Source organism: Oryzias melastigma, linkage group LG20, assembly GCF_002922805.2.
Source record: "Oryzias melastigma strain HK-1 linkage group LG20, ASM292280v2, whole genome shotgun sequence".
In the NCBI taxonomy this organism is placed as follows: domain Eukaryota; kingdom Metazoa; phylum Chordata; class Actinopteri; order Beloniformes; family Adrianichthyidae; genus Oryzias; species Oryzias melastigma.
Window position 1 is genome coordinate 5,796,104 of NC_050531.1, and position 14,665 is coordinate 5,810,768.

At 40.5% G+C, this 14,665-nt stretch overlaps 1 protein-coding gene and 1 long non-coding RNA gene across 5 annotated transcripts in view; both read right to left on the reverse strand.

Moving 5' to 3' along the window:
- Positions 1–10,729, reverse strand: part of LOC118600263 — a 52,570-nt gene extending 41,841 nt beyond the window's left edge. Inside the window, exon 1 of one of the 2 annotated variants that reach the window (XR_004949875.1) lies at positions 10,543–10,729. This is a non-coding gene — a long non-coding RNA (uncharacterized LOC118600263). Of the gene's footprint in view, positions 1–10,465 lie in introns of both variants that reach the window. The other variant, XR_004949874.1, reaches the window with a different exon arrangement.
- Positions 10,730–11,149: 420 nt separating this feature from the next.
- Positions 11,150–14,292, reverse strand: myca (MYC proto-oncogene, bHLH transcription factor a). Of its 3 annotated transcripts, none has more exons than XM_024279975.2 (3): positions 14,157–14,292; positions 12,314–12,992; positions 11,150–12,144 (listed from the first exon to the last, which is right to left on the reverse strand). In XM_024279975.2, the coding sequence occupies exons 2-3, from the start codon at positions 12,969–12,971 to the stop codon at positions 11,522–11,524; spliced, it is 1,281 nt and encodes a 426-aa protein (XP_024135743.1). In that variant the 5' UTR covers positions 12,972–12,992; positions 14,157–14,292; the 3' UTR covers positions 11,150–11,521. The 3 variants fall into 3 exon arrangements, with proteins under 3 accessions (XP_024135743.1, XP_024135740.1, XP_024135741.1); XM_024279972.2 differs by having other exon boundaries at positions 11,150–12,147; XM_024279973.2 differs by lacking the exon at positions 14,157–14,292 and adding an exon at positions 13,178–13,324 and having other exon boundaries at positions 11,150–12,147.
- Between the last annotated feature and the right edge of the window lie 373 nt (positions 14,293–14,665).

Consider the following 14,665-nt stretch of genomic DNA (forward strand, 5'->3'; position numbering starts at 1 on the left):
GCATCTGGTACTGCATCTAGTACTACATCTGGTACTATATCTGGTACTACATCTGGTACTACATCTGGTACAGCATATGGTACTGCATCTGGTACTGCATCTAGTACTACATCTGGTACTACATCTGGTACTGCATCTGGTACTGCATCTGGTACTGCATCTAGTACTACATCTGGTACTACATCTGGTACTGCATCTGGTACTGCATCTGGTACTATATCTGGTACTACATCTGGTACTACATCTGGTACTACATCTGGTACTACATCTGGTACAGCATATGGTACTGCATCTGGTACTGCATCTGGTACTACATCTGGTACTGCATCTGGTACTGCATCTGGTACCCCGTCCCAAGGGTTGCTGACCCTTGATTTTACAAACAGCCAGCAAGTCAAAAAATGACGAGTTGGCGACACCCAAAACTTTAAAAAGTGACACAGAGGGATCCTTAACCAAACGTTAATATGTGATGACTTTGGGATGGGAATGTGTTGAACACGTCATCAATGGGCTAAAAAAAATCCAGAAGGTTTCTTCTTGTCTTGTTTTTTTGGTGGTTGTCAAACGTCATGGTGTGTTACCGCCACCACCAGATGGAGTTTGAGTTAAAATGGTCTACAAAGACAATATCCTTCCCATTAGCCCTGTCTTTCTCAGCATTTCAGTCAAATACCTGTACAATGATTCATTAGTTATCATACTGTCTATTTATTTTGGTTTCAATTGTCTTAGAAATTTATCCCTATGTCTTTGGTATTTATTACACTTCATCAGCACATGTTCTAGAGTTCTAGATTGATGATATGAAGCTGGTAGTTTAATTGACTGTGTACCAATCTAATCCTATGGACTGCCTTATCATCCATTCTATTGTCCTCCTTTCCAACTGATCTCTGAAAGTCATAAAAATCACTTTTCCATATTGATGACTCTGTTTTGCTAAAATCTTTATTCCCGCCTTACCAAGACTAAAATCTAAGTCTAGTTTTGATTTATGAGCAGCAGATTTCCCCATAGTCCTGTGTAAGTTGATACCTATTAGTCTACTCGAAGTTTCTCTGAATGGTTGACTAGCCTGTTTTCTTCTTCATGCTTCATTTAATACATACTCTGAGCTTGTTTACTGCCCCCAAGGGAGCGGCCGTGGGAACTGCAGTCTTTTTTTCCAGATATTTTGGTCTGCTTCAGTCTTTGGTTTGAGCACAAAGAGTGCAGTGTTTGGAAGCAAAGCAAATGAAGGTGTGAAAATTATTAGCATTCTCCACCCACTGGAACAGAATCCATGGAACTATCCGGAGGTCTGCAAATTTTAACACTTAAAGAGCCATACGTGACGATTTCTTACCCAGTAGGAGCCACAAAGTCTTACTTCACTATTTACCAAACTAAGAATCTAATTTTTATTTATGTTATTATAGCTATTATGATTAAATTACATGAGATTTTGTTCATTTTTTAGCATAAATGTAACATAAAAAAGAGAAAATAACATTTTTTTCTAAATACAAAATAGGTTATAACTTTTGATAGACATTGTGTTACATAGGATCATCTCAATGCAACAAATGAAGTAGTAGGTAGTGAGATGTAAATTCATAAATCTGAGAAAACAAAATTAAATCAGAGATAATTAAGTGACACTAAACATATTTTTGAGCCATAAGGTGCAAATAAAATCCTTGGATTTGTTAAAAAGAAAAAATAAATCTGTTTTTCAAGAATCAAGTCTTCAAGAACGAGTAATCAAGAATTAATTCTGATTACTGGATCACAACAATCAGTCCCAATGGTTTGACTTTGTGAAACCTACAGGCTCTTTAGTTAATTGTTGGAGAATTATGGGTATTGTAGTCAGAAGCCTGGTAGAGTGATACGCACTGTCCTCAAACTGTAGATGAGTCAAATAAAGTTAACTTCTTTTTTTTTTTACTTTACAACTTACTTCATTTTTTTTTTTTAACCAGAGAGTCTGCAGGTTGCAGACCCCTGGACTACACTAACCTCCGTGTGAAAAGCAACCTCAACCCCCTTTAGAAACAAGAAGGAAAGGCAACTGAAGAGCGGATTTCTGGAGGAATTGAGACCAAAAGTTACGTGAGAAACCATTGTGTGGTAACAGATTCAGAAGATTTAGTGCTCACAAATCAGCTTTTGTCCGTTTAAATCAAATAGACTCAGAGGTCTCATGTCTAGGAGATTTGGATCTCCTGCAGGTGGGACTGCTGTCACAGTCGTCTGTCTGCTCTTCCAATCAAACTGTTAGCTTAAACTACACTATCTACCTGTCACATATACAGTAGAATCTGCTTTAAAAGCACTACTGCTGGTGTGTGCATCAGTTGATGATGAGGGACCAAAATACCTGTCAAATCAAGATGAGGTTCACCATCAACAGGAAACAGTGAGCTGGTAGATCTGAGTCAGAACCAAACGGAGTGAAACTGCTCCTAGCTTCACAGATGGAAGCAGCTTCCTGAGGAAGTTCTCCAACTGGTTTTGAAATAAATTCTGCACAAGACAGTTTCATTTAGAGATCTACTCTGAACCTGTAGGGATGTTGGAAGCTGTAGAGGTGTCCAGAAGTGTTTTTTAAAGAAGAACCATAGGGACATAGAGCTGGCTATGCCTCCGCCGGTAGGGTGATTCGCGTCCACTTGTGGTCGAAATGTATTTCCTTATGTGGGTGTGTATTGGCAAGAGGTGATACAATACTTATCACAATGCGTGTATCATGATACACACACATCTGTATGTTTGTGCATGTATCGCAATATGTGTATCACAATGTCGTAATGTGTGTATCGCAATATCGCGATGCATGTTTAACGGTACGACGATACATGTATCGATATGTCACTATGTTCATATCATGATACACGATAAGTATCCCAATATATCCCAAGACATTACCTGACAAAACTGATCTGAATATTAATATTTTTTTTCACAAAAGTAAAATTGTAAAATACATGATTTTCTTTTGGTAACTTAGGAAATATTTAAAACATAAATTCGACTGAACTACATTTTTATTTAAAGAATTAATTAAATTTTAAATTGATACAAGAATTGCCAAAAAAAATATCGCGATGTTTCCCTGAATCAATATTTTCTTACACCCCTAGTTCTGAAGCACAGAAGTTTAAATTTCAATGAAAGTATTGAGTTTTTGTTTTTGCATGACAGCAAACGTTATTTGTATTTCCAAAAAGGATTTAAATTGTATTTGTCGTCCTACATAGCAAACTTTGAAGATAACTTGCTAAGGTTGATGATATTTGCACGTATTTACATGCGACCAGCTCAGAAGCTGATAGAAATTCAAGTCGGCGACACGTGATAGGTGCAGGCAAGATGAAGATTCCTGCATTGTTTCACGTATTTTATGCAAATCTAAAGCTAAATGCTGTTAGTGGTTGCAGAATTTAATGAAGTCCCGTTAGCTGTCTCGCAGCTAGAGAGCATCAGGATCAATTTGGTGCATTAACCCGGATCTAACTGCAGTATCTAGATAATTATGTGCGAATACCGTTGTCCCTTTTCGTTTGGGCTAATGCTAACTAGCATGACAGACACGTCCGATTATCACTGTCTTTATCTCTATGAGCTCTTAGTTGTGTTTCAGTTACTCCACAGCCGAGTGTTTCTACATTTTTTCAAATGTAATTTTCCGTGTCAGGAAGAAGCAGTCTGAGATTCCCTTTTGTAAAACGTCTCAACACAGACGAAGGGCCCCGTTAGCGCACGCTAAGGTTCTTTTGAACAGGTTTTAAACGTTCTAACAGAGCTACGTTTCATCTGAAGAAGTTACATGATCGTGCAGTACATTAAAGCGTTTTGTGAGCACTGAAAAAACAGGTACAAGAATTTTTTTTTTGTTTTTTTGGGGGGGGTTAGTGCAGAAAGATTTGGCAATTTCATAAAATGAAGAGAACATGTTAAAAACACCATTTTCATCAGAGTGGGTCTTTTAAGTTTCATTTTTTATTTGCATTTTCTTTTCATGTAATTTTCCATATATGCTGCAAAACTCCAGTGTCTCACTGAAACTCTTTGAAACGTCTCGGTGTGAAAGGTGCAACACCCCTTGGCCTTCACACAGCCGCTTCGCTGCTGCTTTGATGTGTCTGCACTGCACTTGGCTGCGCTGTGCGAGATGACTGGCTCTGTAACGGCATATTCCTCCAATCGGACCCTGTGACTCCCTCGGTGGTCACAGAGCTGAATCATAAGCGGAACGAGAGCAGATTCAAAAGTTAGCGCCAAACGCCACAAGAGCTGAATGACACTGCAGTAACACATCAAGCTGCTGGGATGTTTGGGTGATAAGCGTAGTTATTTATTTTAATAAGATTGCGATTTTAGCAGCAAACGTTCTTTTCGTGAAGATGTGTTTCGACAGTTCATAAACACCTAATTTAAAAAATATTCACAGTGGTTGATCCTCATTTGAGAAATTCCGACCACTCAAACCTGATTGATGAAAATGACACAATGTAAAATGAAAATGGTTCTTTCACGATGCATCACATACACATATATTTAAAATCTGGCTCAAGCTGGACGGCTCCAATATTGCTCGTCGTTTTTACTGCTCTGCTGATGTTAGCAGGTTGTTAGTGGTTGTAAGCTAGCGGAAGAGTGAATAAACAACGGAATGATGGGATATCAAAGATTTAGTTCTGCCCCAACAGCCAGGTGAATTTCGGATGAACTCCTGCCGCTCTGCAGAAACTATGTCTCACATTTTTGGTTAAAAACGGCATAATCCTAATTAAAAGACCACTGGGAAGGATTTTACCGTATATAACATTATGGTTGGAGTTGGACTTAAACCTCGCTGGGATTATGTGTTCAGTATACATACTCTTGTTTTCTTTCAGTTGGTGTTTGATGAGATGTTTCATGTTTGGCGTGTCCCGTTTGGACCGTCTTTAGTTCCACAGTAGTTTAAATCAATATGACAGCTTTAGTTCACACTATCTGATGTAAAAAATATACATATTTATTGTAAAAATAAGCTATTTTAAATAAACATAAATGTAAATAAATATAAAAACTGAATTCTGTCTTTTTTTCCCCTCTTTGCTCATGCAAAGTCTGGCTTGTCTGGCTTTCTCCCTTATATAAAAAAAAGATCTTTCATTGGTTAATAGATTGCCATAAACTGGTCCTATAATTGTAGAGCCTCATTTCCACGGAGCGGTCCGGTATGACAGAAAATTGCAGGCAGCTAAGAAGCATACCGCCGTAAACGCTAGCTTAGCGCTATATTGATGCTTTCTAATGACGTCATCATTTTCTTCCAATCAGTAGGTGGAAACAGCAGCTCTGCCCCAACCGTCCAGTTGGGGGGCCTCAAGACGTACGGGTCAAAACTGTTTAATGGGTCAATTTAACAATGGAAACGCTCAAAATACCGGACCGTACCGGACTGCTCAGTGGAAATGAGGCTTATGGGTGATAGTTTATCTATGTGGTCATGTGATGGATGGATGGATGAATGGATGGATGGATGGATGGATGGATGGATGGATGGATGGACAAACAGGCTCCAGTTTTGATGCAAGGATTGGCAGTTTGGAACATGCAGGTAACCAACAGGAAATATCAAAGTCGTAGACCGTTCAGTGAACCCACGGAGTGAAAATGTTATGCACATTTTTATCTACAGGAATGCTGCACCTGTAGGGTTCAACTTCCATTTGGATGCATACGACTAAGGCTTTAAATGTGTTTAAAGCTGATTTTCATTAAAACAAAGGATGTTTTTTTTTCTATCACATATTTAGATTAAAAGACAGTCATATTAGCTCATCTCTGTCTAATTGGTTTGTGTCATCGTTTTCCCTCTTATCCGTTTAGAACGAGTCCGGAGCCGAACGGCTCAGTCTGCTTTTGTCCTTGGTGTTATAGAAAAACAGAAGCTTGTTTAACGCACTTTCACGGCCATCTGGAAGACAAACGACCAAGTCCACCGCACAATACGAGAGGCTGTAATCCATTTCCGGTGCAACAGTTGTTTCCAGAATACGGAAACAGAAGATTTCCAATCAGAAGATACATCGTTTTTTTTTAATCGTATAGAAAGAAAGAGTTTTAAACACAAAGAGAGTGTTTGAGAAGCAGATAAAAGAAGGATTTGGAGCTAAAAAAACAAACAATGCATTTATCAAACATTTCCGTTGGATGATAAAAACTGATTTAAAGAAATACAAGAGATAATTGTTTACTGAGCTCTTTTCATGTAGCTTAGCACTAATCAAACACACAATGAAGCTTCAAGCCTCTTTAGATAACATAATGCATGTGCAGGTTGATGCCAGGAACAGATAAAACTAAACTCACGTCATCTACAGACTGCATTAGAGCACTTTGGAGTTGACGGCGAAGAAAATGAAGGCTGAGAATGTAGGGCAAGTTAGGGGGAAATCCCATCCACAATGAAGCACAGAGGTGGTTCTATCATGATGTGGACCTATTTTGTTAGCAAATATCAATGGCAGTTACAGTCCAAAGATTGTGTAATTTATCAACAAATATTACGATACATTGACTGTATGGATCCTAACTGTCTAAAGGAAGACCAATTTACGCTAGAATCATCTGCTTTCCCGGAAATAACGGATCTGGACTCTGCGAATTATCTGCTTCTGTCACTGAACACTTTGCAAGGGACTAGAGGTGGAGTATTAGTGCACATCAGGACGGGTTGGTCATGTTGCCAATGCCATGGCGTTCCCCAAACTGTCTGTTGGAGTAACCACAGCTAAGGTTTTTGCATATTTGTACACAAGGGATAGAACAAATGAGTACTACTTCTCACCATGTAATTACATCACTTCCTTCAGGACACTGTAGACCGTAGACACAAAAAACTTTAACCAGAATCGTCATCCCATCGACAAGTTTTTGGTTGTTTCTCGCTGATGACTGCGGGTAATCTTTAATATCCACAATGTTTTCTTAAAACGTACGCCAAAATGTATCACTGATTGCTACGCCAGGTAATGCAACGGTAAGAAATACTACAGCCATCGTGTGATGAGAAGGCATAGGCAGAATCTTGAAGTGTTTGTGTAGTCATGAATGCAGAAAGCAGCAGTCGGGATACCCTAAAGCCGTGCAGATAGCCCTCCTTTTCATATAACCCGGGCTACCGAGCGGTTGGCAGCCGGTGGTACCTGATATAGACTGCCAACGTCCAGAGACATTGGCTATGTCTGAACATCTAATCAATACAAACATTTTAGGTCTATGTATGATTCTATGGTGTTCTGATGATAAAAAATGTTGAAGGTTTATTAAATAATTACCATTAAAAACATTTTTCTCTCAAAAATTGTTCAAATGCAATGCATTGTGGTCTATATTTCTCAATGTAAGGAGCATGGATGCTTACTGGTTTTTTGCAAACTTCTGGGAAATTTCTAGGGCAATTGATTTTGGAATGGTAGGTTAGGACAGTTCTACAAAGTGACAAATGCACTATATAGTGTGAAGTGAAGAAATTCTGACTTTTACACATCATCCAATCAGGACTGGCGATCCGCCCAGCCACCCAGCTGTCACCCGATGTCATAATGGCGTCATCCTGTCACTGGACAGCTACCGCGCAACGTAAAGATATATCTGGGCAGCCACTGACTGATGTCAACTTTTAGAGAAAAATTCTAAAAGTCACAGTGAAATTTTTCTTAAAACCTCAGCTGATGTGTAAAACTGCGACTGCCGCCTCCCGATTCCAAAGGCCACCACCTCCCGAAATAGCGGAAAAACTTGCATTTAGGTCACCGCGCGGTGTCATTTTGAGATTTATGCCCATAGTCTAAGTTGGGTATTGATAACTGTCTGTCAAGTCTAATGCAATAACTTACTAAGGTCTTCTGCCTCTGAAGTGGCCAAATTAGAATTAAAAATTGATTAAACATAACAAAAATAAACATTTACTGCAAACTGGTAAAAAAATAAAAATAAATAACAGGTAGAAGGATGCCAGTTCCTCTGAAAGGGTTAAAAATGTGCCCGTTGCGTGATGCAAGTCTTTGTATCTGTTGAAATATGAACCACTGAAATGTGGTTTAATGTGACGGTTATTCTCAACCATAAAATAAAACCCTTTTGGGGAAATCTAGGTGGAGGTACAGAGATCTGTCACAGATTAACCATTTTAATTTCAACATTATCTTTTGCTTTTTTAATATTTATTAACACTAACTTACAGTGGAAACTACTCAAAGTTTTATTAGAGCTGCTTATGAAAAACTATGCAACTGTATCAGTCTCCTATTCTAGCCTTGTTCTGGTCAGTAATAACCTACAGCAGGACGGTAGAAAAAATGTCAACTAAGTGACCAAGTTTGGTCTTTCAGGGAAGACCAAAAGTATCAAATCCTGCAACAGAATCAGTCGATTGAACAAGTTAAGAAGCTTAAACTGTTGGGTGAATAGATCAAACAATGTAATGGACCACACATGTACTATAAGTAAGTATAAGAGTAGAAACGTTTCAATTATTAGGCACAATGTTCATAATATGTCAACAGAAACAACAAGATTAGTTCTAAAGTATTTTGTTTTCAGTTACTTTGATCATTATCCTGATTTTTTGGTCAAGGGCAGCCAAAAAAGACCTTAAAGACCGACTCTGGTCATCTTTTGATTTATTTTCAAAGCGTTCCCAATGGTCTTTTACTTACGATTACGCAGTTTTAAGGAAAAATCAAAACTATTTTCTAGGACATAGTTTCTGCAGAGCGGCAGTAGCTCATTTGAAATTTCCCTCTGATGCTGCATTCACACCGGAAATGGTCAAATTTACAGCTTTATGCCTTGACGCCCCGGCTGCAGAGTAACCACCAGTTGTTCTGGACTTCATTTGTTGCCACATCGTGGAAAACATGGATGATGTTGAGCGAGTAGCTTGGGGTTTGCATGTTTTTGAGAGTTCTACAGAAGCGCCACTCAGGGCTATGGCAAGCAGATTCAATATTTAATAGATATCCTTGATATCAGGCTGGTTTAAGCCCAACTAGTAATACCAAAAGCACAACTAGTTCACTAGTGGAACATGTTTTGGCCTATTAGTTAACTAAGCCCTGCCTGACCCTGTGTGGTGGCGACCACTATGTTGGCTCCTGGGCGGCTGCCTAGCATAGCAGCCACGATCGCTCCAGCTCCATGGGCTCCGTGACAGTCTGGCGACCTGCCTTTGCCGGACAGTAACCGGGACAGTCACCCCATGGAAAATGGATGGAAGTTTAGGACGAAAATCCTCGCATTGAGCAGCGAGTCACTGAAAACGCCACATGGCCAAATCTGAGTCCCTGATTGGTTGCCGAAATTGGACCACAGATCTGTACATTGACTTAACATTGAAACTTGATGGGCAAATCTGAATCTGGTGTGACTGCATCATGAGACTGTTGGTGCAGAATAAGTCTGCCTCCATTTCCCATCAGCCATCTGGTTACACTACCTCCTGCTAGCTTACAGCCTTACAACCCCAATGATGCAACAAAACGGAAGCTCACTCTCTTTAAATGTTTTAACTATTTAAAATCACATTTATGTTTCTACGTGTTTTCACTGTATTTTTATATGATCTAAACACAAATAAATTATTTTTAAAATCACAAAAATAGCGAGCATTTAGGACAGTTTTGAGCTAGATTCCAGCTTGGGCGAGGAAAACGCAGAAGTACGTGGATCTAGTCGTCTAGAAATCCATCAAAATGGAGCGGAGAAAGGAGCTTGTGGCTTGCCGTATCTGATTCACAACAATAAATAAAGACATACTCAGATACAGTTTTAAGATTAACTATTTTAAAGCCACGTAAACATGTTTTTTTTAATTAGAGTGGCTCTTTAAGAAGTCATTAAATCCCATTGACGCATTACAAAACTAATTTGTCCTTTTGCATGTTCTGGATCTTTGGAATCGTGAAAAACTGTAAAGAATAATTATTAATTGTCATCTTTACTCAAAATGTTTGCAATAATGTATGCCGCTTGTTTAATATTTATTTAAAACTCGATTCGATGACACTTTATCTTTTGATTTGCAAATACAGTTTATGATGCAGTAGCTCATAAACTTATTATGGTCTTCAAGTTGTAAATTTAAAACCATATACTGAATGATATGACAGGTTCAGGACCACGCTTTTGGCCAAAAAGATGCAACCCCAGCAGAAAGCATCTGATCAGACTGATGAGTGGAAAGCAGACAAGCAGCACGTGCTCCACAACCACACCTCCAAGCTGCTGCAGCATTCAGCAGGAGTTGGAGAGACAATGGAGAATGAAGGCGAGAACAAAAACCGCGTCCTCCTGGTGAAGACTCAGCCTCCACACCGCCTTTACACTGATTTACCACACATTTATCCCCACATTCACCACCATAGTGACGTTTTCTCACCCAACAATAAGCACACCGATTTACCTGTTTGAGTAAACAAACCTGTTTGTGTTCTCTCTTAAGGTGGAATTATTATATTTTCTTTTTATCTTGAATCGCGGCAGCTGTAGCGTCCTTACCGGGTCCGGTGTGGAGCTCCTGATGCGGCTTCTTTGTGTTTATATTCCGTGGTGATCAGTCGCGCGGCTCTCGGCTCGCGCCCGGGACCACGCGCTCAGGGGGGAGTTAGGGAAACAACGCGTGACGTCACGGGAAGACAGGAAAACCAGTCACAACACAAATAAACGTCTAGTTTTTGCTATATTTGAAACTCCTAGCAATATGTTTTAATGGTTATATACTCTAAAATTGATTAGATTTTAATTAGAAACTGATTTAAATACTTTTTAAGGTAAATAACATAATTTTATGAATGCAAAACGTGTAGATGCTTCATAACTCCACTTTAGAACCTTAAAAAAATCAAACTTAACTTTTATTTAACCAATTTTCTCTTTTTAAGTATCTAACCCTTGTAGGTTTGCTGAGAAGTAACATTTTGTGCACATTTTTGACCTATAAAGGTGTGAATTGTGCAAAAATGACAACAAAAAGTGCCAAATTATATCATTCGTACACTTAAACTACAACTAAATACGTAGATAGTCCATTCTTGGACTGTTTAATGTAAATATTTAGCTTAAATGTTACTTTGTGTGATAGAATAGAGAAGAATCAGGACGCATCTTCAAGAAAACATTTTATATTTCAAAAAGAACCTATGAACATAATGAAAAAGCCAAACAGTGAGTCTGAACATCCAGACAATTGAGTTCCAAAAATACATTTTCTTAGGAAATATTAATTATATACAAAAAACGTAAAAATTTATATTTTATTTGGAACTTCCGAACAGGATGGCTCCATTTTCAACATTTTATTAATAAAAATAAAATTTTAAATATTTTCATCCACCCATAACTTCAGCTGAGGCAGTTTTAAACATTGAAATCAAATGAGATTCCAGACAAACCATTTTTTTGCATTTGCATGCAACAACTGTACATCAAGTCTTGAACTTTTATTAAAGAAAAAAAAAAAAAAAAGTCTGGTTTCAATTTAAGCTCGAGAGGCCTGCAGCTGTGCCAGTCTCTGCTTCAAAAGTTCACTTTTCCTCCTCAGTTGCTCCTTGAATGAGATGAGTCTCTGTTCGTCCGACTGCATGCTGTAGATGCACTCCGTCGCCTTCTTCAGGATCACCACCTTGGCCGCCTTCTCGTTGTTGGCCACCTCCGGGATCTCGTCTCGCAGCGCGAAGAAGCTCAACTTGAGCTCGTTCCTCCTCTGGCGCTCCAGAACGTTATGAGTCCTCCTTTTGTCATAGTCCTCGGTGTCAGACGTCCTGGGACTCGAACACTTGCGGTTGCTGCTGATTTGTTTGAGGACCCTTCCGTGACTGCTGCTGCTGCTTCCTCCTCCTCCACTGCTGCTCTCCAGCTTCAGCCTTTTGACAGCCCGCTGCTCGTGCCTCATGGATGGATGGGCGGCATAATTATGCTGATGGGTGGAGACGTGGCAGCGCTTCAGCACCAGTGGGCTGTGATGCCTGGTCTCCAGCGGGCTGGGTTCACAGCGTTTCACAGCCTGCCTCTTCTCCACCGTCACCACATCAATCTCCTCTTCCTCCTGGTCCTCATCCTCTTCTTCTTCCTCCTCCTCCTCTTCATCCTCATCATCATCATCTTCTGCAAAACAGGACAAAATGATCAAATATTTTGCAAAATAAAAGATCATTTTTTGCTAAATAAAAGAAAAAATGATCTAAATGACAACATTTCCTGCCAAATAGTGTTCCAGGAGGGCTGCAGCCTCAGAGGGGTGTGTCTGCAGGATGAAGCATGCTCGGCTCACCTGAGTCACTACAGCTGCTGCTGCTGCCGCTGTTGGGCGGCGTGTCCAGCCCCAGGTCCTTCCCGGGGGGCGTCCCCGGACCCTGCTTGGGCGTCTCCGCCACCGGGTACGGGAACACCACGGACGGGTCGATGCACTCCGCCGCGGACGTGTTCAGATCCTGCAGGTAGCTGCTGTTGAGCTTCCACGCCGCGCCACTCCCGGCGGGGTCGGCGCACTCCTCCTCCGCCGCCGGTGTGTCCTTCCGCGCGGCGTGCAGCGACGCCAGCCGCTCGGAGACCACCTTCTTCAGCTTGGCCGTGGCGGAGAAGCCGCTCCACATGCAGTCCTGGATGATGATGGACTTGAGGAAGGTCTGCGAGTAGTCGGAGTCGCAGATGATGCTCTGGTTGACCACGTCGTCGCCGAGGAACTCCGTCACCATCTCCAGCTGATCCGCCGTGGAGGGGAAGAGGCTGGACAGGGACGGCCGGCGGCTCGGCGAGAGGGGAGGGGTCGGCAGCAGTTCAAATTTTTTCCAGATGTCTTCGCTCGGTGCCGGAGGCTGAGGCTGCTGCGGGTAGAAATCCTCCTCCTCGTTATCGCAGTAGAAATAGGGCTGGAGGGAGTCGTAGTCGTAGTCATAATTTTTACTCGCCAAACTCGAATTCAGCGGCATGGTGTCCCTACGCCGAGAGATCTGGTTGGAGGAGAGAACGGATTAGTGGAGCTTCTTGGAGAGGGTTTCACAGCATGGTCCCTCCACAGAACCGACCCCCGCCTGCATGCACCGGCGCCCGCCCGAGCCGGAGCGGCCGCGGAAAGAAGTTCCAGACTCTGCGCTAAATTGGCGTGGGAAGGTGCTGAAACCCGCCCCTCCCTTACCTTCTTTTTTCTCCTAAATGTCTTTGCAAAAAATGTCGCTAAAAATGCGGAATATTCCCGTGCGCGAGCACTAAAATCCGTCGTGTGGAGCTTCGCTGCAGCAGCGACCCGGCGGGGGCGACGCGCTCTCTGTCATCAGCAACGTGAGACTCACAGCTGAGCGGCCGCGCGCCGAAAATATATACGACCGCATCACCGCCCATTTCCTTCCGCTCCGCTTTTTGCCGGGAATATTCGTCTGGCTCGAGGAGCTTTTCCTGATAAATTTATCAGTTTTTTTCCAATTTAGTCTCACTTGAATATATATTTCTTAGTCAAGTATATAATTTAGAATATTTTTTATACTTTTATAACAACAATAATTTGGGATCTAGAGAAGGGGGAGGGGCCATTCTAGGTAACAGAAAATCTGATAGTAGCTTTAAAACAAACTAGAACTGGAGATGAACCCTAAGAGTCTCCCATAAACGACAAATAAAATATTTTCCAACTCTTATATTAACAATGTATGCATATAAAATAAAAACTTCATATAAAAACGAAAAGGTTTTAAGGTTTGATAACTTTTAGCCAAATAATTTATATTTAAAATGCTGTTTTTGAACTATTTTATAAGAAAAAAAGATTTGAAAAATATGCAAAACAAGTTAAGATAAACCAGTCCTATTAAACTATTTTTTTAACATTTTGTAATTTAAACATATTTAATTTATTGCTTCACAATTTGCAAATGTACATAATTTTTTTGTGAGTAAATATTAAGTAACTCAAACGGGCACTATTTTACCAAACCCCGCCTAATCCACTGAAGCTGACTCATGAAAACTGCACCCGTCAAATAGACCCCATGCAATACTGATATGCAACAGCCATTTAATTAAATTTATTATAAATAAATAAACATTTTTATTTAATTCTCCAACTTTAACAGATGTGCTTCATCATCATAGAAGGCTCTCTCACAGGTGCAGAAGCTTACCTCGATTGCAGCTCTGAAGCTGAAATACGAGCAACAGTTAAAAACAAAAAAAAAATCTGCAGTTTTGCGTGATTTCTTCACGCACAGACAATTTAAAAGGTGTCGGGGAATCTCCCGATTTCCACGGAATGAATTTCGCTTGTGTGCTGAACCGGTTGACACCAATTAACTGCAGGAAGGAAGCAATTAGAGAAATCAGATGGTTGGAGGGATGATGCTGCGGCGAGCAGGTTAGACGCGCCTCGAGCGCCCTCTGCCGTCCAAAAGGCTGGACAGCAGCCAGGTGGGTGAAAGGTCACACGGAGCTCAGTGATGACGCGGACCTGATGAAATCAGGACGGAATTAACAGATTATTCAATACAAGTGGATTATTAAGAATTAAAAAATATTTTAGGGAAATTTTAAATTAAAATACATAAGTTAAATTTGAAATAAAATAAAATTTGGTTTACAAATGAGAGACAAAAAATTCATTTATTTACAATTTATAACACTTTAAAAGACAAGC